The sequence below is a fragment of the Phyllobates terribilis genome, unplaced genomic scaffold (genome assembly GCF_046119375.1).
Source record: "Phyllobates terribilis strain yellow unplaced genomic scaffold, ASM4611937v1 Scaffold_3__8_contigs__length_932513732, whole genome shotgun sequence".
Classification (NCBI taxonomy): Eukaryota; Metazoa; Chordata; class Amphibia; order Anura; family Dendrobatidae; genus Phyllobates; species Phyllobates terribilis.
The window spans coordinates 343383310-343408179 of NW_027362763.1; the positions used below are offsets into that span (position 1 = coordinate 343383310).

Sequence of the window (24870 nt, forward strand, 5' to 3'; positions counted from 1 at the left end):
CCAAACTGACTGTACTCTTCTGGCTACCTTGCTAGAGGCGGGTATAAGTAGCCCACGTCCCTGAGTGTACCGTGTGGTGCTCACCCGTATGGCCGGTGACTCGGGGCCTTCTAGTGGCGTCCGCTCCACGACGGCGGTGCTGGTCCCACGCGTGTGACCGTGCCTTCGGGTTCCTTGGCCAGAGGACCTGAAATCCCCTGCCGGGCGGTTTCTGCTGCTGGGTAAGGATTAGTCCCCACAGCCTCGGACTCCGGGTCCGGTGATAGCTTCTCAGTCAGGGCGAGCTCTGCAGCTGCCAGCCCCTGACTCCTTATAGCACTGCTCCCACAGAGCTCCTGATGTTCTTTTCCTATATCTGCTTCTCTTCTCTGTCTCTACTTCTTCTCTACTCACTAACCCTGCCTCAGCCCTAGGTTTATATAGGGGAAGTCCTTCCCCTCCCAGGACTGGGCAGGAGGTGTGGCATGCATAGGATTCCTGACCAAGAGACCTCCCACCTGCTCTCAGACATAACATTGCTGTTACTGTGGAAACCAGACCCCTGGGGTGCCACAGTTACTTGTGGGGGTTTCCACTGTTTAAGCACATTAGGGGCTCTGAAAAAACAATATGGCTTCTGCTATGTAATCCAGCCAATTTTGTGCTCCAAAAGTCAAATGATGCTCCTTCCCTTCCAAGCTCTGCCACGTGCCTAAACAGTAGTTTTCCACCACATATGAGGTATCAGCGTTCTCAAGAGAAATTGCTCATCACATTGGGCAGTCCATTTTCTACTGTTACCTTTGTTAAAATTAAAAATTTGGTGTTAAAGCAACATTTTTGCTGAAAAAAAATTTCATTTTTTCCTTTCACATTGTTTTAATTTCTATGAAGCACTTGAAGGATTAATATACCTTTTGAATTTAGTTGTGAGACAATTTTGATCATTTTATGTCACATGTGCTCCTCAAAGTCAATTTATATGCTATGTGGTCCCTTAAAAAATTGGTTTTGCAAATTTCGTTGGATAAATGAGAAATTTCTGATAAACTTTTAACTGGTCTAACGTCGTAAACATTTTTTTTCAAAAATGATGCTGATGTAAGGTACACATGTGGTAAATGTTATTTATTATCTATTTTGTGTGGTATATCTACAGTGGCATGTAAAAGTTTGGGCACCCATGGTCAAAATTACGGTTATTGTAAACAGTTAAGCAAGTTGAAGATGAAATGATCTCTAAAAGGCCTATCACAGCTTGTAAACGCTATTTGTAGCCCGACAAAAGTCTTTCAATTATTGTTTGAGGGATTTTCATCCATTCTTCCTTGGAAAATTCTTCCAGTTCTGTGAGAGTCCTGGGTCATCTTTTATGCACTGTTATTTTGAGGTCTAGCCACAGATTTTCAATGATGTTCAGATCAGAGATCTGTGAGGACCATTGTAAAACCTTCAGCTTATGCCTTTTGAGGTAGTCTATTTGGGGATTTTGCTGTGTATTTAGGATCATTATCCATTTGTAGAAGCCATCTTTTTTTAACTTCAGCTTTTTTACAGATACTGTTATGTTTCTATCAAGAATTTGTTGAAATTGCATTGAATCCATTCTTCCCTCTACCCATGAAATGTTCCCCGTGCCTTTGGCTGCAACACAACCTCAAAGCATGATTCATCCACCCCTATGCTTAATGGTTAGCGAGATGTTCTTTTCCTGAAATTTTGACTTCTATTGCAATTGTCTACATTAAGTAGAGAACCATGAGATCCAGTTCCCGTATACAGTGTGTCCTATTTTTTATTGTATTCCCGGCATTCTGATACGCTACGCAATTTTTGGATTTATTTTGGACTTTTGTACCACTACTGCCTGCTATGGATTTGTAAAAGACTTTTATGCTAAATTTAAGATATGTGCCTTTCAGTATTTCATATGCAAATTGCCTCTTCAGAGAGAAAGAGGACTTGAACTCTATAGCGCCACCTATTGCAAGCAGCAATCCTACAAGTCACAATCAACCCTTTACCGTGTATTGCAATATGACTTAGGATATCTCAATTTGCAGACAGGGTGTTTTGGGCTATTGGCCCGAATATTTCAGTTTTTGAAGCATTTGGAGTGTAAATTCCTTTGTTGCTATCTCTGCCTATATGGCAATATTCAGTAAAGTTGCATTTAAATTCACATTTCTCTGTGCTAGTTGCTGTGGCTTGCGGAGCCAGAATACACACTTGACATGTTTCCCTTGATCCCCTTACATAGATCAGTTTTCATCTTTTATATTCTGATATCAGACTGATGTCAATAAGCAGCTAGACCCATTAACCTGCAGAATGATAGATGTCTGTCCTTATGTATAGAGAACTGTCTGCACATGCTACATTCTCTTCAGCTACTATCAATAGAAAACTCTGAAAAACAATTACCATATTTTTCAGACTAGAAGGTGCACTTATTTCCTCCAAGCTTCCAAACTTTTCGAGGAAAGTGGGGGTGCGTCTTATAGTCTGAATGTACCTTATATTACTGTGGCTGAGAATGGAGGGGAGCGGCAGCGGTGGAGGTGCGGGTCAGAGGAGGCAGAAGCTGCCTGCTGCGGCTAACACTGTGCCCGCTGTTAAAGAAAATGAATATTCACTGCTTCCCACACCCATGGGAGTGAATATTCATTTTCCTTAATAGCGGGCACAGTGTTAGCCACAGCCGCCGGCTTGCTGCAAGGGCTCGGCTATCACGTGTGCCCATTACTAAAGAAAATGAATATTCACTGCTCCCCACTCCCTTGAGCGTGGGGAGCAGTGAATACTCATTTTCTTTAATAGCGGGCACACAAGATCGTCCTGCAGCTGCAGGAGCCGGCGGCTAACACCATGCCTGCTAATAGAGAGAATGAATATTCACTGCTCCCCATGCCCATAGGCCCAAGCATGGGGGGCAGTGAATATAATGGTAGCTGACCTCAACATGTGAGGATGTATGGCAGTGACGTCATGCACTGCTTACAAGCTGAGATCAGCCGCTGACATCAGAACAGTATGCAGCGCTGGAGCAGAGGGGATGTGAGTAGAATAGTTTATATTTTTATGTCTCCAGTGTGATGAAGGCCATGTACACCAGGATTGGGGGCCATGGATACCAGGATGGAGATGAGGGGTCATGTATACCAGGATGGGGGGCCATGGATACCAGGATGGAGATGTGGGGGATCATGTATACCAGGATGGAGATGAGGGGGCCATGTATACCAGGATGGGGATTAGGGGGCCATATATACCAGGATGTGGATGAGGGGCCATATATACCAGGATGTGGATGAGGGGGCCATGTATACTACCAGGATGGGGGTGGGAGCCATGTATACCAGGATGGGGATAAGAAGGCCATGTATACTTGGATTAGGATGGGGGGCGCCATGTACACCAGGATGGAGGACCTGAATTGGGGGCTATGTATACCTGGATTGGGGGAAAAATATACCTGGATGGGAAATATATATACACTGTGTGCAGAATTATTAGGCAAGTTGTATTTTAGAGGATTATTTTTATTATTGATCAACAACTATGTTTTCAATCTACCCAAAAGACTCATAAATATCCAAGCTTAATATTTTTGGAAGTTGGAGTGGTTTTTTTTTTAGATTTGGCTATCTTAGGAGGATATCTGTTTGTTCAGGTAACTATTGCTGTGCAGAATTATTAGGCAACTTAATAAAAAACAAATATAATCCCATCTCACTTGTTTATTTTCAGCAGGTAAACCAATATCAGTGCACAAAATTTAGAAATAAAAATTTCTGACATGCAAAAACAAAATCCAAAACAATTAGTGATGAATATAGCCACCATTCTTTATGATGACACTCAGCAGCCTTCCATCCATAGATTCTGTCAGTTGCTTGATCTGTTTTCGATCAACATTGCGTGCAGCAGCCACCACAGCCTCCCAGACACTGCTCTGAGAGGTGTACTGTTTTCCCTCCCTGTAGAACTCACATTTTATGATGGACCACAGGTTCTCTATGGGGTTCAGATCAGGTGAACAAGGTGGCCATGTCATTATTTTTTCTTCTTTTAGACGTTTACTGGCCAGCCGCGCTGTGGAGTAGTTGGATGCATGTGATGGAGCATTGTCCTGCATGAAAATCATGTTTTTCTTGAACGATACCAACTTCTTCCTGTACCACTGCTTGAAGAAGTTGTCTTCCAGAAACTGGCAGTAGGTCTGGGAGTTGAGCTTTACTCCATCCTCAACCTGAAAAGGTCCCACAAGTTCATCTTTGATGATACCAGCCCATACCAGTACCCCACCTCCACCTTGCTGGCATCTGAGTCGGAGTGGAGCTCTCTGCCCTTTACTGATCCAGCCTCTGGCCCATCCATCTGGCCCATCAAGAGTCACTCTCAATTCATCAGTCCATAAAACGTTTGAAAAATCAGTCTTAAGATATTTCTTGGCCCATTCTTGACGTTTTATCTTATGTTTCTTGTTCAAAGGTGGTCGTTTTTCAGCCTTCCTTACCTTGGCCATGTCCCTGAGTATCGTACACCTTGTGTTTTTTGATACTCCAGTAACGTTGCAGCTCTGAAATATGGCAAAACTGGTGGCGAATGGCATCTTGGCAGCTTCACGCTTGATTTTCCTCAATTCATGGGCAGTTATTTTGCGCCTTTTTTGGCCAACACGCTTCTTGCGACCCTGTTGTCTATTTGCCATGAAATGCTTGATTGTTCGGTGATCACGCTTCAAAAGTTTGGAAATTTCAAGACTGCTGCATCCCTCTGCAAGACATCTCACAATTTTGGACTTTTCAGAGCCCGTCAAATCTCTCTTCTGACCCATTTTGCCAAAGGAAAGGAAATTGCCTAATAATTAAGCACACCTTATATAGGGTGTTGATGTCATTAGTCAACACCCCTCCTCATTACAGAGATGCACATCACCAGATTTACTTAATTGGTAGTTGCTTCTCAAGCCTATGCAGCTTGGAGTAGGACAACATGTATAAAAAATATCATGTGATCAAAATACTCATTTGCCTAATAATTCTGCACGCGGTGTATGTATATCAGGATAAGGGGCATATATATCAGGATGGGTACATATATATACCAGAATGGTGATATTAGTACAGAATTGGGGGATATTACCCCTATAACAGTGTCAGCAGCAGATCCCACATCCCATAACAGTGCATCATGACCACATTTTTTGCTTCAATTTTTTTCTATTTTCCTCCTCTAAAACCTGGGTGCGTCTTATAGTCCGAAAAATATGGTAGGTCCCACTGAATATACACTGAAAAACATAATCTACAAGTTGTACTGAGCATGCCATACATTCTCTAGAAAAATATCTATAGTACAATGTTTAAAGGGAATGTCAGTAACATCAACCATATATAAGGGAGTGCTGTTAATTGAAATGTAAATAAATCAACACTTTTATATCTTCTATCTGTTGCTGCATTCCAATCAATGTTTTAACTAATATGTAAATGAGACATTAAGTGATCTGTTCATAACTGAGCACTTAAGAGGCCTTGGTCTACCCAGCTTATTTCACCACCCAGCACCAGCCTCTTTAGCTTGATAGCTTACTGTCTGATTTCACCCCATCTCATGCCCACTGTGCTTTTCTTTTACGCTGTGTAAACTGACCTGCGATGCATGTTTCAAATCTGCAACATGTCAATTTCTCTTGTGGATATGCTGAGTTTTATGTGCAGATTTTATCCATAGAATTGCATTAGATGCAGAAAATCCACTGGTAAAAAATGCTTCTGAGTTTTTAGTGGAACGTATCGAAAATGCATGTAAACCACAGATAACTGTATCATTATACCTTAATCAAAGCCAAATACCAGAAAGTATAATAAAATACATCTTTATTTAAAACATGACACACCAAAAAGAGACAAAAAAAAAATCAGTGTCAAAACACGATAAAAACGTATGTATAGAAATGCACTCAAAAATGCAGAGAAAAAACGCAAGTAACCTAATTTACATAATAGGTGCAGAAAAACTCTACTAGGGAATGTAGTCTAATAGTATTTCTTACAACATGAAAACAAGGGAATTTGAATATTTTTTTTTTATTAAAAACATTGCAGTACTAATAGGCATTTAACTATAGCATGCCAAGAGGTCTTTGATGCGGTAAGGATGGGGTGATAGAAAGCCCTTCCCTAACTAATCACTTGAAGCCACAGTCACCATTGACCATGGGTTATTACATCTATCATCCCACTACTGATAGAGAAGGCACAGAAATCATTTGCTTCTGTTGATCATAGTGTTTGATTCAATAATGTAAGATGACAAAGAAGAACAATATTTTGTGGTGGTTTCTATACAGCTATTGCCGATGGAAATAGGGAACAAGACAAATATCGCTGTTAGCATTTTTATGAACTAGATGCTACAGCCAAATAAAATAAATTACAGTTTGAAAATTCTCCAAAAAATATAAAAATAAATGAAACTTTTGTAATTGCCATACTTACTATTCACAATCAGTTCTGACTCATTGCTGTCAAAGATCTTCCCGTTCTCAGATATGTAACTACAATGATATTTTCCACTGTCACTAAATGTAACATTGACTATGTGCAGTTTGGCTTCTCGCAGCTTCCAGTTGGCAGTTATATTCAGTCTACTATGTGGTGCATTCTTTAGATCTGCAATCTTTTCCGATACGTTAACCATTTTGTACCAGTTAAAGTCCTTTGGATCACTATCCAGTGCTGAAATATTGCAAGTGAATGTAGCATTTTCTCCAGGCTTTAAATGGAGACTTGGGGGAGAATGGACAAACAGAATGCTTACTCCTGTAGAAAACAAAGACATAAGATTACTTTAAAACATTTCTTAAGAAACAAAATGGTTTTTAAAACATAAATTGAATTATTTTTACTAATAACTATATAAAACAATAAGTCCATTGTCTATTTTGAAAGAAGTATACTATAGAGTAACATCACATAATTGGGTAAAAGGTTGAAAGAAGACACAGGTCCATCGAGTTCAACCTATAGTCTAACATACAGATGAAAAGGAAGAAAAAACACCATGAGGCAGATGCTAATTGCCCCATATTTAAAAAAAAAATCGTCCCAACTTCACATACAGCATGTCTCATCACATAATCTAGTGCCCATAACCTGTAATATTATATTTTACAAGAAAGGCATCCAGGCCCTCCTTGAACCCTCTTAGTGAATCAACCATTACATTACAGTATGTGGCATTGAGATCCATTGTCTCACTGCTCTTACAGTAAAGAATCGTCATCTGTGTTGGTCATTAACCCCTTAACCCCCGAGGGTGGTTTGCACGTTAATGACCAGGCCAATTTTTACAATTCTGACTACTGTAACTTTATGAGGTAATTACTCTGGAACGCTTCAACGGATCCCTCTGATTCTGAGACTGTTTTTTCGTGACATATTGTACTTCATGATTGTGGTAAAATTTCTTCGATATCACTTGCGTTTATTTGTGAAAAAAATGGAAATTTGGCGAAAATTTTGAAAATTTTGCAATTTTCAAAATTTGAATTTGTATGCCCTTAAATCAGAGAGATATGTCACACAAAAGAGTTAACAAATAACATTTCCCACATGTCTACTTTACATAAGCACAATTTTGGAACCAAAATTTTTTTTTGTTAGGTAGCTATAAGGGTTAAAAGTTGACCAGCGATTTCTCATTTTTCCAACAAAATTTACAAAACCATTTTTTTAGGGACCACATCACATTTGAAGTCACTTTGAGAGGTCTTTATGACAGAAAATACCCAAAAGTGACACCATTCTAAAAACTTCACCCCTCAAGGTGCTCAAAACCACATTCAAGAACTTTATTAACCCTTCAGGTGCTTCACAGGAATTTTTGGAATGTGGAAGAAAAAAATGAACATTTAACTTTTTTCACAAAAATGTTACTTAGACCCAATTTTTTTTATTTTCACAGGAGTAACAAGAAAAAATGGACCCCAAAATTTGTTGTGCAATTTCCCCTTGGCACACAGATACCCCATATGTGGGGAAAAAGCACTGTTTGGGCGCACGGCAGGGCTCGGAAGGGAAGGAGTGCCATTTGACTTTTTGATTGTAAAATTTGCTTGAATAATTAGCGGACGCCATGTTGCGTTTGGAGAGCCCCTGTGTGCCCAAACATTGGAGCTCCCCCACAAGTGACCCCATTTTGGAAACTAGACCCCCCAAGGCACCTATCTAGATGCATAGTGAGCACTTGGAACTCCCAGGTGCTTCACAAATTGATTCATACAAATGAAAAAGTGAAAAAAAAACACTTTTTCATTTTTACGAATCAATTTGTGAAGCACCTAGGGGTTCCAAGTGCTCACTATGCATCTAGATAGGTGCCTTGGGGGGTCTAGTTTCCAAAATGGGGTCAATTGTGGGGGAGCTCCAATGTTTGGGCACACAGGGACTCTCCAAATGCAACATGGTATCCGCTAACAAATTGAATGGAAAATCGGCTCAAATTGCTAGCGGACACCATGTTGCGTTTGGAGAGCACCTGTGTGCCCAAACATTGGAGCTCCCCCACAAGTGACCCCATTTTGGAAACTAAACCCCACAAGGCACCTATCTAGATGCATAGTGACCACTTGGAACCCCCAGGTGCTTCACAAATTGATTCATAAAAATGAAAAAGTGAAAAAAAAAAACCACTTTTTCATTTTTATGAATCAATTTGTGAAGCACCTGGGGGTTACAAGTGCTCACTATGCATCTAGATAGGTGCCTTGGGGGTCTAGTTTCCAAAATGGGGTCACATGTGGGGGAGCTCCAATGTTTGGGTACACAGGGACTCTCCAAATGCAACATGGTATCCGCTAAAAAATTATCGGCTCAAATTGTTAGCGGACACCATGTTGCATTTGGAGAGCCCCTGTGTGCCCAAACATTGGAGCTCCCCCACATGTGACCCCATTTTGGAAACTAGACCCCCCAAGGCACCTATCTAGATGCATAGTGAGCACTTGGAACCCCCAGGTGCTTCACAAATTGATTCATAAAAATGAAAAAGTGTTTTTTTTTTCACTTTTTCATTTTTACGAATCAATTTGTGAAGCACCTGGGGGTTCCAAGTGCTCACTATGCATCTAGATAGGTGCCTTGGGGGGTCTAGTTTCCAAAATGGGGTCACTTGTGGGGGAGCTCCAATGTTTAGGCACGCAGGGGCTCTCCAAACGCAACATGGCGTCCGGTAACAATTTGAGCCGATTTTCCATTCAATTTGTTAGCGGACACCATGTCGCGTTTGGAGAGCCCCTGATGTGCCTAAACAGTGGAGCTCCCCCACAAGTGACCCCATTTTGGAAACTATACCCCTCAAGGATTTTATTAAGGTGTATAGTGAACATTTTGAACCCATAGGTACGACACAGAATTTGATAACATTAGGTCATCATATTGAATAAATTGTCATTAGTCTTGAGCACAAGTGCTCGCTACTTGAGTTTGCATCGGGTACTCAGGTATGCACCATGTACAGCGTGTGCTCGAGTGACATGCTCGAGTCCCTGCTCCGCATGTTTCACGGTTATTAGACACCCCAAAAAAAAACATGCGGGGATCGCTCGTGCATGGCAGGCAATCCCCGCAAAGTTTTTTTGGCCGCGAAGCATATGGGGCGGAGACTCGAGCATGTCACTCAAATACCCACGATACTCAATGCATACTAGAGCACCCGATGCAAACTCAAGTAGCGAGCACTTGCGCTCAACACTAGTCGCCATATCGTCATCTTTTTTTCTTACTTTTGAAAAAAATCCCAACCCCATCACAGCCCTAACCCCAAACCCAGCCCTAACCCTAGCCCAACCCTAACCCGAGAGTTTATTTTTTACACCGTTCCTCATGCGGTATAAGTGATTAGACGACCTTATTCTTCGGGTCGGTGAGACTACAGCGATACCAGAATCATATGGGGTTTTTATGACTGACAGCTGTCACACACTAAAATATGCATTTTTTGTAAAATCTAGTTTTTGCATCGCCATATTTTGAGAGCTATAATTTTTCCAGATTTTGGCAGACAGGCATGTGACGGCTCGTTTTTTGCGGGATGAGTTGACGTGGTTATTGGTGCCATTTTCAGGCACGTGACATTTTTTGATCGCTTTCTATTTCGATTTTTGGGAGGCAGAATAAACAAAAACCAACAATTCAGGAATTGTTTTTTTTGTTTTTTTTTTATTCTGTTCCGTGTGTGGTAAAACTGATAAGGCAGTTTTATTCTTCAGGTCAGTACATTTACAGTGGTACCACATTTATATCGTTTTTCTATGTTTTGCACTTTTACATAATAAAAGCAATTTTATAGAAAAAAATATTTTTTAGCATAGCTTTATTCTGAGAGCTATAACTTTTATATTTTTCAGCTGATGGAGCTGTATGGCAGCTTCTTTTTTGCGGGACGAGATGACGTTTTCAGCAGTACCATTTTTATTTATATTTGTCTTTTTGATCGCGTGTTATTCCATTTTTTGTTTGATGGTATGATGATAAAGCATTGTTTTTTGCTTCGTTTTTTATTTATTTTTTTTACCGTGTTCACTGAAGGGGTTAACTAGTGGGAAAGTTTTATAGGTCAGGTTTTTCTGGACGCGGCGATACCAAATATGTGTACTTTTATTGTTTTTTTGTTTTTTTTATAATAATACTTATTGATGGGTACATTATATTTTTATTTTTGGTGGATTCTTTTTTTATTTATTTTTTTTATATTTTTGCAATTTTTTTTTTATTTTTTTTTTCACTTTCGAATAGTTTTTATACTTTTTTACTTTGTCCCACTATGGGACTTTCACTTTTTTTTCTCTGATCGCCTGCATGGCACAGGAATGCAGCACCATCCCTGTGCCATGCAGGCTGTCAGCGCTGGACAGGGAGAAGATTGTTTGGAGATGCACTGTGCATGTCCAAACAATCTTCCTGCTGTCTGGTGACCCGGATGTTGTCATCACGACATCGGGTCGTCATGGCAACATCCTGGAAGCCACGGCATTCAGCGCTGGAGGCCGGAAGAGGAGGTGAGTATCGGCGATCACCTCCCCTTGCCTCCGCAATGCTGTGATTGGCTGCGATCGACTTCGATCGCAGCATCGCGGGGGTTAATGTGCTGGGAGCGGTGCGTGACCGCTCCCTGCACATAGTACCGGGTGTCAGCTGTGACAATCAGCTGACACCCGGCGGCGATCGCGCCCGCACAGCCTGTTTGCGTGTGCGATCGCCATGACGTACTAATACGGGTCTGGCTCTTAAGTCCCAGGGCACAGACGCGTATTAGTATGTCAAATGTTGTTAAGGGGTTAAACATTCTTTACTCTAGACGTAGAGGATGTCCCCTTGTCATAGTTTCAGGTCTAGGTGTAAAAAAAATCATTAGAAAGATCTCTGTACTGTCCCCTCATATATTTGTACAGAGTAATAAGATCACACCTAAACCTTCGTTTTTCCAAACTGAATAACTTTACGTTTGATAACCTATTTTGATATTGCAGTTCACCCATTCCCTTAATAACCTTGATCGCTCTTCTCTGTACCTACTCTATTTGAGCTGTGACCTTTTTAAACACTGGAGCCCAAAATGTATTCTAATTGTGGCCGCACTAGTGACTTGTATAGAGGCAAAACTATGTTCTTGTCATAAGCAGCTATGCTTTTTTAATGCATCCCTTGGTTTTATTTGCCTTGGCAGTAGCTACCTGGCAATGGTCACTAACATTGAGATTTCTGTCCAACGATACATAAAGTTCTTTTTCAGTGACAGTACTACCCATTTACAAATTAATATATATTTGTACATTTTATTTCCTCGGCCTAAGTGCATGACCTTACATTTTTTTACATTAAGCTTCAATTGCCATTTCTCTGCCCAAGCACCTAGCCTACATAAACCTTGCTGCAACATTAAATTATCTTACAGAGTTTAGCATTATCTGCAAATATTGAAATTGTGCTGTATGTGCTCTCTGCACGATCAATAATAAATGTATTTAAAATAAGAGAGTCCAATACTGACTCCCAAGGTACCTGTCAGGGAGCACTGTCAGTGAAAGGCTTGCAGCTCTTAACAGGGCTTTCACGGACAGGTGTTCTGCTAACCACCCTGACAAGGGGATCCCAGGGGTTGCCCTGGCCTTTATCCTTTAACCCTTGTACAGCGATTTTGACTTATACATGGGCTCCTGGGTTGGGTCCATCGAGTGGTTGCTCGCCAATGGAACGATCTGACAGAGGGTAGTCAGGAAGACGCACCAATACCACGATATTAGAAACAAAACAGAATCATTAGGCAGAAGAATAATCTAACTGGCACTTCTCAGCAGTATATTGGGAGTTTAAGTAGGGTGTGGTGCTGTCAAATTGGCTACAGCAAAGAGCTGATTACTCCTGCAAGACAGCACACACACTCATAGTGCCAGAGTGGGCAGCAGCCACACTAGCAGCTTTTGCTGGACAGAGTCTAGGTTGCCCAGAGTTTCAGGTCATGATTTCTCCTCCATCACCAGCACCACCCATAAAATGAATAGGGCAGCGCCTGTTGACATATGCAGACATAACAAGAGAAGGTCAAGATGGAGATGTGACAGTACCCTGCTGCTAATTTTTGCATTAAGCTTATGGCCTAACACTCTGAATTATTTTAAGGATCTTCCAGGTACCTTTAACTTTGTAATTGGTGGAAATGTGCACCATGACCACTGGGTTCTCACCAGGCCCTTCCAATAATCTGTCAGCCTGATTCATGATGCTTCCAAGTCAAGCAGCAGCAAAACCCAAATTTCAACTATCCTGATCTTTATGACTGATTGCCCCCAATTAATGAATTCCCCATTACCATCACCTGTCTGGGCTGCCTTGTGATCCTATTCCCCTCCTTACTGGAGCAAACATTCCTTTGGCTTTCAGTGGACTTGTCTTGCTGTAGTGTTGCTACCCCTGTATTGGTTTTCCTCTCATCTACCAATTTAACAAACTTGTTTGAGTGTGCCAGATCAGGACTAGCCTCCCTGACACTTTTTCCTATACTCTTGTAACTGTATCCCAGCTAGCTGCCTTACTGTCCTGAACTTTCCTGCTGCGATCCTTACCACATGTACCCAACAAGCACAACAATCCTTACTACACGTACCCAACAAGCACAATGATCCTTACCACATGTACCCAACAAGCACAACGATCCTTACCACATGAACCCAACAAGCACAATGATCCTTACCCCATGTACCCAACAAGCACAGCGATCCTTACCACATGTACCCAACAAGCACAAAGATCCTTACCACATGTACCCAACAAGCACACCGATCCTTACATGTACCCAACAAGCACAATGATTCTTACCACATGTACCCAACAAGCACAATGATCCTTACCACATGTACCCAACAAGCACAATGATCCTTACCCCATGTACCCAACAAGCACAATGATCCTTACCACATGTACCCAACAAGCACAGTGATCCTTACCACATGTACCCAACAAGCACAGTGATCCTTACCACATGTACCTAATAAGAACAGTGATTCTTACCACATGTACCCAACAAGCACAACGATCCATACCACATGTACCCAACAAGCACAGCGATCCTTACCACATGTACCTAATAAGCACAATAATCCTTACCACATGTACCCAACAAGCACAACAATCCTTACCACATGTACCCAATAAGCACATTGATTCTTACCACATCTACCCAACAAGCACAATGATCCTTACCACATGTACCCAACAAGCACAATGATCCTTACCACATGTACCCAACAAGCACAGTGATCCTTACCACATGTACCCAAAAATCACAACGATCCTTACCACATGTACCCAACAAGCACAACGATCCTTACCACATGTACCTAATAAGCACAATGATCCTTACCATATGTACCCAACAAGCACAACGATCCTTACCACATGTACCCAAAAAGCACAATGATACTTACCACATGTACCCAACAAGCACAATGATCCTTACCACATGTACCCAACAAGCACAATGATCCTTACCACATGTACCCAACAAGCACAGTGATCCTTACCACATGTACCCAACAAGCACAGTGATCCTTACCACATGTACCCAACAAGCACAATGATCCTTACCACATGTACCCAACAAGCACAGCGATCCTTACCACATGTACCTAATAAGCACAACGATCCTTACCACATGTACCCAATAAGCACAACGATCCTTACCACATGTACCCAATAAGCACAGTGATCCTTACCACATGTTCCCAACAAGCACAATGATCTTTACCACATGTACCCAACAAGCACATGCTCAGTGAGAAGCCATCTCCTTTCCATATTGTCAATGAATCATGATGCAAACTGCATGTACCTCGGCTTCCAAATGTTCAACATGGACGCATTTAATACATCAGAATGCATGGCTGGTGAAGGATTGCATACATGTGCCAATATATACACTGGACGCCATTATCAATAAAGGAGTATTACACAATCACAGTGATATATACAAATAAATACAATCAATGAATTACTAGAAACTCACTTACACATGATATACACATGACTAAACACTCCCGAGCTTTCTCACTCTCTTTTTTCCAGATGTTTTTAAGGATATTTTCTTGTCCTTAGCTCCATTTTAGCCTCCTAGGTTTGCAAAAAAAGTGTGCAATGGCTGCAGCTAAGCAAAACCTGACCAGCACTTCACAATAGAATGAAGCAAATGTGAACAGGTGCAAGCTGTACTGACTGCATTGCATACATACAAAAAGTGGAGCAAAGATATGCACAAACATTCTAATTGTATGTAATTTAAGCTACAATACTAATAGAATATACTTCCACCAACCATAATATCTTGGGGCACAAAGTGTGCTGCTGTACTTTTTGGTATATGTCCAATGCCTTCAGCTAGTCATTGGCCTCTGCAGTATGCGGCACAAGACCAATGAGGATAGTGATTGGCTGCAGTAGTTATATTGGGTATATAGACTGTGACATCTGCAGCCAGAGTAAACAGGGGACTAGCAGCTAGAATCAGAAGAAAAAAAGTTAGAACGTCAGGGATTACAATGTGGAACATACGTTATTTATTCTAACTTGCTGCCTGTAGGCTGATTTTTAATTATATTGGACAACCCATTTAACATTTGTAAAGTTGATCCAGACAAAGGCAAAAATCAGAAACCAGTCTTTCTCATCTCAGGGAAAAAAACTCAAAATATGACAATTATGAAAGATCCTGTTTCATCAACTTATCTATAGTAATTTAGTAACTATATCTTGTATTCCTAGTACATTACGCACAGAAGGATTGCCGGACCCCGTTAAACTTTTTTTATAATTATTTGCAATTGCAACATCCTCTGGCAGAAGTTCAATATTCTCTCTGCTCAGATAGTTAAAAAAAACTTTCTTCAAGATCCAGAGTCATACGTCTGTAAGTTCTCTAAAAACTGGGCTCACAATGGGTAAACAGCACAACCAATTAGGTAGTTAAATGTATAATTACCGTCTTATCTTTTATTTTTATAGATTTTAGATTTACAAAGTTCACCACATCCCGGCTTGTTCGGATCATTTGAAAGGCAAGGGATGGTTGAATAAAATAATAATTCTGCTTTTTGAGATATTTCACGGCCATAGACCTTACTGGTGGGCTACAATTTCCTTTTTTTATAACATTTTCTTTCCCAATCTGTTTAATTTTCTCATTTTTTTGTTTGTTTATATACTGTTTTTTAATACTAGACAGTCAAGCCAATAATTTTTCATAATTTGCCGTATCTTAACATCTTATGTGCTACAATGATAGATTAACCTGTTGACTTTCTATATAGACAATATGTTTTTCTATATTACGTTGACCTCTGATATTAACAATTCACATCGGGGATGTCCACTATGCCATGCTATACAACACATTTTTCAAATAAATGTAATTATTTTTGTTTCTTTAAAGTTATAATCTGTTTTTAATCCTTTTTAATATTACGTTTTGCCAGAAATGAAGAACGTTAACTGACAAAGAAGGATAAATTAATGTATTTCATAGACTCATTAGATTCCTATTGAAAAAATATGGTAAAAGATAGAATATAAGAAAGAACTATGGACACACATGTTAACATAACTAAATCATAATACAAGTCACTGAGTCCTAATGATTTACTCAATCACCTAGTTGATATTGATTTGTAACACTTTTTTTTATATTTTTTATTACAATTATAGCCAAAATTACATTCATTGATATGAACTCAAAATAGTACAAATGAGTAATACCAATAATAGCGGCAATAACAATATAGACTTGATCTGTCAATGGCTTCCACACAATCTATACACCATATTAAATATCATTATATATCTCTTCATAGCAGCCTTTTCTCCTAGCTTTCTCTAAGCAGAATAACATATTTCATTACCCAATTTTCCATCAAAGCCATGAAAGATTAAACTACCATCGCCTCTTTTTTCAAAATTCTTTTCATTATTTTAACAACAATGATCATGTCCAAGCAAAAATCCGAGAAAATCTGGAGGTCCAGTTTGTTTATATAATGGGCTATCTGTATTTTTATTTACTGATTAGCACTAATAAGGCTATGTTCACACTTCCGTTTGGATATTCCAATTATCTGTTTCATTTTAGGAACAGAAACAGAACTTGTGTCCAAAATTGATCCGTTGCATAACTGATGCAAATGGAAGCAGAGGGGCCCCATTGATTATTATGTGTCAGGTTTTAGAACTTTTTAGAAAGGAAAAAAAATTCTGCTTTATGTACCTTTTTTCTTCCATTCTAAAAACTAACAGAAAATGGAACCAAGATGGGCCCCATATTAATTAATTAATGAGGCCCCCGTGTTTCCAATTGCATCAGTTATGCAACAATTATATATGGGTTATGAGTTTCTTTCTAAAATAAAACAGGCAACCAGAATTTCAGAATGCAGGTGTGAATTGGCCTAAATTGGTTTAGCATTACCTGGATCTCATAATTGTGTAAAATGAAAAAGTCCCAATATCAACAAAATATTAATAAGAAACTAAAAAGCAATATAAGCAATCAAATCCACACTCCATTCATGGCCTAACGCTTAATATTAGCTGAATAATTATTATTGAGTGTAATATCTAATTCTACTTTTCATATGAACTGTTCCTGTACCCCTCATTCCTGTTGTCATGTGTTCAATATCAAAAAAAACTTTAAGGTCAAATTCACACTTCAATTATTTTTTTTGTAAGTAAAAATATGGACCAATTTTTTATCAGTGATCTGGATCCGATTTTCATTCATTTTTAGTGCCTGAACCTGATTTTACCATCTGATTGTAATCTGTTTTTCTCGTACAGGAGAAAATACAGGTGGCTTCGGTGTGCTGGCTATTTTCCATCGACTCATTCACTTCAATTAGATTCAAATTCAGACTAGTCTTTGTTTTTCACAAGTGGACGTGTGAATATGGCCATAGAATAAAAAGAGTACAAGTTCTATCCATGAAAAAAATTAATAGAGCACATATGAAACTCGAACGTGTGGATTCGGTCTAAGTAGCAGCTAAGATTCAGGGTTGTGACACTTCTCATTCATTCTTTTCAAAAATAGTACATGACGGAAGCTATACAGTACATATATATATGTATGATGAAAAGACTTCCATCAACAACTTCCGTAGCAATATTGCACTTTTTGAAATATTATATGGTTCGTTGTAGTCCAATGCTATTATTTTAATGGTCCTTATTGTAAGTTATACAGTAGTATAACATGGTATGGTGTTATATACTATGTTATGGCAAGGTATAATATATGGTATAATGTAACATTCTATGATAATATTATATAATATGATACACTAAGGTATAAAATAATAAGGTATGGTAAGATATAGTATATTAGTTGTCAACAGGTATAATATTATAGCATTAAAAATATGTTATGGTAACCTATTTTATAGTACGGTATGGTAAAGTATAGTGTAATGTTTTTAGTGTACTTTATATTATTTGTGGTATAGAATAACATGTTGTGGTGGCATTCTCTTCTATAATATAGTTTAACAGAATGAAACCATATTATATATTATGGTACTCTACAGTATATACAATAATGTAAGGTATTGTATCATAATATAGTATTGGAAGGTAAAGGCTAACATGATAATCCCTTCACTGGCTCCCCATTACCCAGAGATTAAAGTTCAAAACTCTAACCCTGACATACAAAACCATCCACAACCTGTCTCCTCCATACATCTGTGACCTAGTCTCCCGGTACTTACCTGCACACAACCTCCGATCCTCACAAGATCTCCATCTCTACTCCCCTCTTATCTCCTCTTCCCACAATCGCATACAAGTTTTCTCCCATGCATCCCCCCTACTCTGGAACTCTACTCCAAAATATCAGACTCTCACCTACCATGGAAGCCTTCAAAAGGAACCTGAAGACCGACCTCTTCCGACAAGCCTACAACCTGCAGTAATCACCACTCCACCATACCGCTGCACGACCAGCTCTATCCTCACCTACTGTATCCTCACCCATCCCTTGTAGACTGTGAGCCCTCGCGGGCAGGGTCCTCTCTCCTCCTGTGCCAGTCAGAGACTTGCATTGTTCATGGTTATTGTACTTGTTTTTTATTATGTATACCACTTTTCCCATGTAAAGCGCCATGGAATGGACGGCAGTATAATAATTAATAATATTGTAAAATTATTGCAAAATTTGGAATGGTAATATACAGTATACTGCGATAGGGTAGCTTACCATATAACATGGTATGGTAAGGTGCAGTAAACTATGTCATGGAAAGGTATAGTAAAATACTTTATGTTATGATATAAAAATATAAAGTATGAAAGCATGTGTTTGAGTTCTGCTTATACAAATATATATCCTTACAAAACAAAGTATTACTTCAACATATTATCACTACCCATAATGGATTACATCCCAAGTACTAAATAGAGCATAACACACCATAACAGACTTATATCAGCAATATTGCTACATTTTATCTTTCGTTCACACTACATTACCCATTCAATTTCACTAAGGAAAAATATCACTTCTGACCTTTTCATTTTACAAACATATTTTTTCTATAAATGTCCCAAGTATAAATATAGCTAAATGTTGATATATACAGATAAACATATGTGTGTGATCAGTAAAATACACAGTGATATATATATGAAGCAACTTCCTTACCAGAGACAGTATCTCCCAGAACAATGCTGACACAGATACTTTGTGTGATAAGGCACAAACGCTCCATTCTCATCAAAGAGAGCGGGGGAGTCTTATTTCCCCCTGTCTTGGGTCTACTTGAATGTAAAACTGAGGTAGCACCTGTGTAACTCACGTGTTGAGAAAAATAAAGAAGTCCGTTTTGATGATAATTAAGTGTTGTAGATGGAGGAACTTGTGGTGAGTAGAATGGGTGGTCTCTCTGTGGCTTGTGGTCTACCTTGATATGTTGAGTTGTGGTTGCATTCAGATTTCTCTGACAGCGAAGTATTATGGAATTCAGAGTATTCCTAAAAAAGACTTGTGCATGTAGAAAAATGTAGCCCAGATGATGGAAAAGTGAAGGTTCCAACTTTTTTTCAGGTCTTGCATTGATTAAAAGTCCTATATCTAAAGACAAATTAGCACTGATCTTTGCTCTGAAATCTTTACAAAGGTATGGTAATATAATTCTCTTTTCATCCTGTGTCCTATAGCTGGTTACTTTTGCTGATCCTCAGTTTCATATGGGTTAGGAAGCTCTTATGGATACAGGCCTTGTCAGCGGAAAGAATGCAGAGAAGTGAGACACACGAGGAAGCATCCGAATATGAAAGCTGATGACTTGCAAACAACGTACTGATGTACTTACCTCTCGTTGTAGGAGGAGTATTTTGCTTGTGACTCCATCATATAACAATGTGGAGGCGGGGAAAGGAAGAAATCTCATACGCTGAGTAATGTAGAAAAGGAACGTACCTTGTCTAGTATGCAAGTTTGTCAGATTCATATAAAAGGAAAGTTTCCAGGGTATGGAAAATAGAATCATTATATAATCAAACATTAGGCAACTTTCTAAAGTACTTTCCTTTTCAATTCCTCACTATTTTCAATATCTTCAACTGATGTCAGCAAAAAACACTTTGATTCACATTCAGAGGTTAAAAAAAAATCTGTACAAACTTCAACTGTCCAGACTCAGCAAGTTATTATCTGCCCAAAGAATAAATGATAACTTGATGGTTTCTGAACCAGTAGGACCCTCCACAAAACATAAGCAGACCTTTTTTAAATTCAACTTCACCAGCTTTGCAGAATTTTCCTCAAACATTCAATTAGTGGCTGTAAAATGGCCGCCGGACAGGTCCTCGAGGGGAGAGGCAATGCATACCAGGAAGAGGGATGAGGGGGGCCGCCATGCATACCAGGACAGGGATGAAGGGTGCCATGCACACCAGGTAGAGGGATGAGGGGGGCCATCCCAGGAGTAGAGGTGCCTTGCATATCAGGATAGGGATAAGTGGGGCCATGCATACTAGGATAAGGATGAGAGGTGTCATGCATACCAGGATAGGGATGAGGGGTGCCACGCAGACCAGGATAGGGATGAGGGGTGCCATGCATAACAGGAAGAGGGATGAGGGGTGCCATGCATACCAGGATAAGGATGAGTGGTGCCTTGTAAACCAGGTTAGAGATGAGGGGGGCCATGCATATCAGGAAGACGGGTGCCTTGCATACCAGGATAGGGATGAGGGGTACCATGCATAGTAGGATAAGGATGAGGGAGGCCTTACATACCAGGATAAGGATGAGGGGTGCCATGCATACTAGGATGGGGGGGTGCCATGCATACTAGGATGGGGATGAGGGGTGCCATGCATACCAGGATAGAGAGGGGTGCCATGCATACCAGGATGAGGAGTGCCATGCATATCAGAATGGAGGGGTGCCATGAATACCAAGATGGAGGGGTTCCATGCATAACAGGATGAGGGGTGCCATGAATTCCGGGATGGAGATCAGGGGTGCCATGCATACCAGGATGGAGATCAGGGGTGCCATGCATACTGGGATGGAGATCAGGGGTGCCATGCATACCGGGATGAAAATCAGGGGTGCCAAGCATACCGGGATGGGGGTCAGGTGTGCCATGCATACCGGGATGGGGATCTGGGGCGCCATGCATACCGGGATGGGGATCAGGGGTGCCATGCAAACCGGGATGGGGATCAGGGGTGCCATGCATACCAGGATGGGGATGGGGGCCACGTATAATAGGAAGGGGGGGCCAAATATACCAGGATGGGGGATGTTAACAGAATTGGGGGACATCTATAATATTATCACGAATGTATCCATCTGTCCAAAGCCTCTATAAACTGCGCAGGCTATACCAGGATGAGGGGTGCCATGCATACCAGGATGAGGGGTGCCATGCATATCAGAATGGAGGGGTGCCATGTGACGCGCCCCCAGGGTCGTGGGGTACTCGGCAGACGGGCCTCCGATAGCCGGGGGATATCACGGTGGCTGGCCCGGTCCGTGACCCAGGTCGGTCAATGCAAAAGGGGATATAGGGGAATTTGGAAAGTTCGTGACGCCACCTGTGGTGTCTGGTGAGGTTCACCAGCGCTGCAACAGTCCTCTGAGGAAGATGTTAGGGCAGCTTGTGATGGAACGGCTCCCCTCAGGTGGAGCAGGCCTCAGGGCAGTGAAGTTATGGAGCGTGGGTGCGCTGGGCGTTGTGGTGCAGGGAGAACGATGGCGCCGATGAATAATGGACGGAGGCAGTGCAGTGCAGTCATCCAAGATTTTTACTCACAGTTCTTTAAGACACTTCACAGGTGCACTATTCAGGTAAAGGCCTCCCGCGTCACGCTGCGTTCACCGGGCAGGGGTTCAATCCTTCCTCAGACGACTTGGGAATACCTGGCAGAACCCCACTTTCTCGTGTTCCTATTTTGACCGTCTTCACACTAGGTCCTTCTCCCTCCTGCTCTGCGCTGCCCACTCTCAATCCCGCTCGGGTGCTCTGAAGTCCTTCCTGTATGTCGGATCCGGGACCCACTTGACCCTCCTGGGGATTAGAATGCTGCAACGATCCCTCTGTCTTCTGACAGATGCGGGGCGTATGGGTGCTGTCCTGTACGCGCCATACCCCCTAGGTTCCTTTCTGTAGAACGGAGCCTACTCCCTGCTCCCCTCCTGGGCCTCTGACACTGGGCCCTACTTGTGGAGCTAATGATGCTCTACTCCCAGACTGTTCTTCTGAACTGTCCCGAGCTGTTCTTCTGAACAGCTCCCTAGAACTGACCCTACTGTAACATCCCTGGCGGCGTGCTTGCATAGTGCACCACCTCCCACTATGCAAGACCGCAATCTTACCTGTAAGTCCAGCCTACAAACCTTGCTTCTCTTGACTGACTGTTTAGGGCGGCGGCCCGGTTATTTCCTGATTCTTATAGCTGCTGTGGGCGCACCCCTAATGCGTCTCCAGCCTATTGCTGTGAGTCACTGGATATTTAAACCCCCTCCACCCAGTAGGAGGTGCCTGAGCAACACCTTCACTCAGTTTGTCTTTGCAACTGTATTGCCAGGTCCTGTCCTGTTATCTCTGACTTCTAGTCTGTTTCTGCCACTCTGGAGGCTGTATTCCCAGACCTGTTATCTCTGACTTCTAGTCTGTTTCCGCTACTCTGGGGGCTGTATTCCCAGGCCTGTTACCTGTGACTTCTAGTCTGTTTCCGCCACTCTGGGGGCTGTATTCCCAGGCTCATTTTTGTATCTCATTGCAGTAGCAGTTCCTGTCTGAACTGTATCCTAGTCTGTTACCTGTTTGTCTCTATGTCCGTACCTTCCCTTTTCCTGCAGTATCTCAACCTGCGCCTAACTCCAACTCGTTGTCTCTTTACTTCTGTTTGTGAGTTTTGTGTCCACTCGCTACTTCATAGGAAGTACCTTGTGTGTATCTGGTTCTGCTTGTCCCTTTTCCCTTCCTCTGTTTCTTCCTGTATTTTCCAGTCTGTTCCATGTGAACAGAGCCCTGTCCTCTCTGCCTTGTACACCGCACCTGCGGTTTCGCTCCGCTCTGTCTTGCCCACCGCGCCGGCGGTTTCTCTCTGCTCTGACTTGCCCACCGCTCCGGCGGTTTCTCTCTGCTCTGACTTGCCCACCGCTCCGGCGGTTTCCCTCTGCTCTGCCTTACCCACTGCTCCGGCAGCTTCTCTCTGCTCTGACTTGCCCACCGCTCCGGCGGCTTCTCTCTGCTCTGACTTACCCACCGCTCCGGCGGCTTCTCTCTGCTCTGACTTTCCCACCGCTCTGGCGGCTTCTCTCTGCTCTGCCTTGCTCACCGCACCAGAGGTTTCTCTCTGCTCTTACTTGCCCACCACTCTGGCGGCTTCTCTCTGCTCTGCCTTGCCCACCACTCTGGCGGCTTCTCTCTGCACTGCGTTGCTCACCGCACCAGCGGTTTCTCTCTGCTCTGCCTTGCCCACCGCTCCGGCAGCTTCTCTCTGCTCTGCCTTGCCCACCGCTCCGGCGGCTTCTCTCAGCTCTGCCTTGCCCATCGCTCTGGCGGTTCCACTCTGCTCTGCCTTGCCCACCGAACCTGCGGTTTTCGCTCCGCTCTGCTTGCTCACCTCACCAGCAGTTCCTCTCTGCTCTACCTTGTCCTCCGCTCCGGTGGTTTCCCTTTACTCTGCTTGTCTTCCGCATCTGCGGCTCTGTACCTGTCTCCCAGTCTGTACTGGACCCTATCCAGCCTGCGCTCCAACCTGCTAGTACCACCCGGTCTGCACTCCAGCCGTGCTTGCCAGTGCCCACCTGTCTGCATACCAGCCGTGCTTGCCAGTGCCCATCGGTCTGCATACCAGCCGTGCTTGCCAGTGCCCACCTGTCTGCATACCAGCCGTGCTTGCCAGTGCCCACCTGTCTGCATACCAGCCGTGCTTGCCAGTGACCACCTGTCTGCATACCAGCCGTACTTACCTGTACCCACCTGTCTGCATACCAGCCGTACTTGCCAATACCCACCTGCCTGTATTCCAGGCTAATCTGTCTGTTCCTGCATTCCCCTGTGTGGGTCAACAACTGTGACCGGGGTCTGACCTGGAGTCGCACCTGATTCCTCTGCTCGGTTCCTCCTTGGTCCACGGAGTCAACTAAGCCGCCGTGCGACCTTGGTCGGATCGGGTTGATTCTTAGTTACGCCCCTCCAGGCACTCCTCGGTTCATGGTACAGTGGGATCACTAATCATGCTCACGCCAGTCAGTCTAGGCGCGAGCGTAACAGTTTGCTTAGGCCATGGTTCCCGTTGAGCCCCACGGCCTTTCGCTATCAGAGACATTTTGAATCCTTGTCTGGCGAATATGTGCACCAAGAAAAAAATAATAATTTTCTCAAGCTATGGCCCAGGCGATTTATGCACCAGCCCAAATGGATCTATCAGCACTCGTTCCTGCGGATCCACCACGGTACTATGGGGATCCAAAACGAAGCCGTGCATTTGTGGAGCAATGCATGCTGCATTTCAAGTTCTGTGCTCACTATTTTCCTACTGATCAGGTTAAAGTAGCATTCATGATGTCCTACCTAGTGGGTGATGCCTTGAAATGGATCACCCCCCTATGGGAAGCATGGGATCCTATCGTCTTTGACCTGCAGGCCTTCCTGGTGGCCTTTCTAATGGTCTTCGATGACCCTAATCCTTAAGCCTCTGCTAAAGCTTCCCTTCCCAATATCCCGGAGCAGCCCCGATGGGTAATGTGTGTAGGTAGCCTACCAGTCCTCCAGCCCGAAGAGACTGTTGCCCACCGAGAATCCACACAGGATGACTA

At 42.3% G+C, this 24870-nt stretch overlaps 1 protein-coding gene across 1 annotated transcript in view; it reads right to left on the reverse strand.

Moving 5' to 3' along the window:
- PDCD1 (programmed cell death 1) overlaps nt 1-19863 on the reverse strand; it is a 54209-nt gene extending 34346 nt beyond the window's left edge. The window contains exons 1-2 of the mRNA XM_073673111.1: nt 19231-19863; nt 6486-6809 (exon numbers count right to left, since the gene is read on the reverse strand). Of these exons, the coding sequence (XP_073529212.1) occupies nt 6486-6809; nt 19231-19303 (397 nt within the window). The 5' untranslated portion in view covers nt 19304-19863. The remainder of the gene's footprint in view (nt 1-6485; nt 6810-19230) is intronic.
- Nucleotides 19864-24870: the final 5007 nt, after the last annotated feature.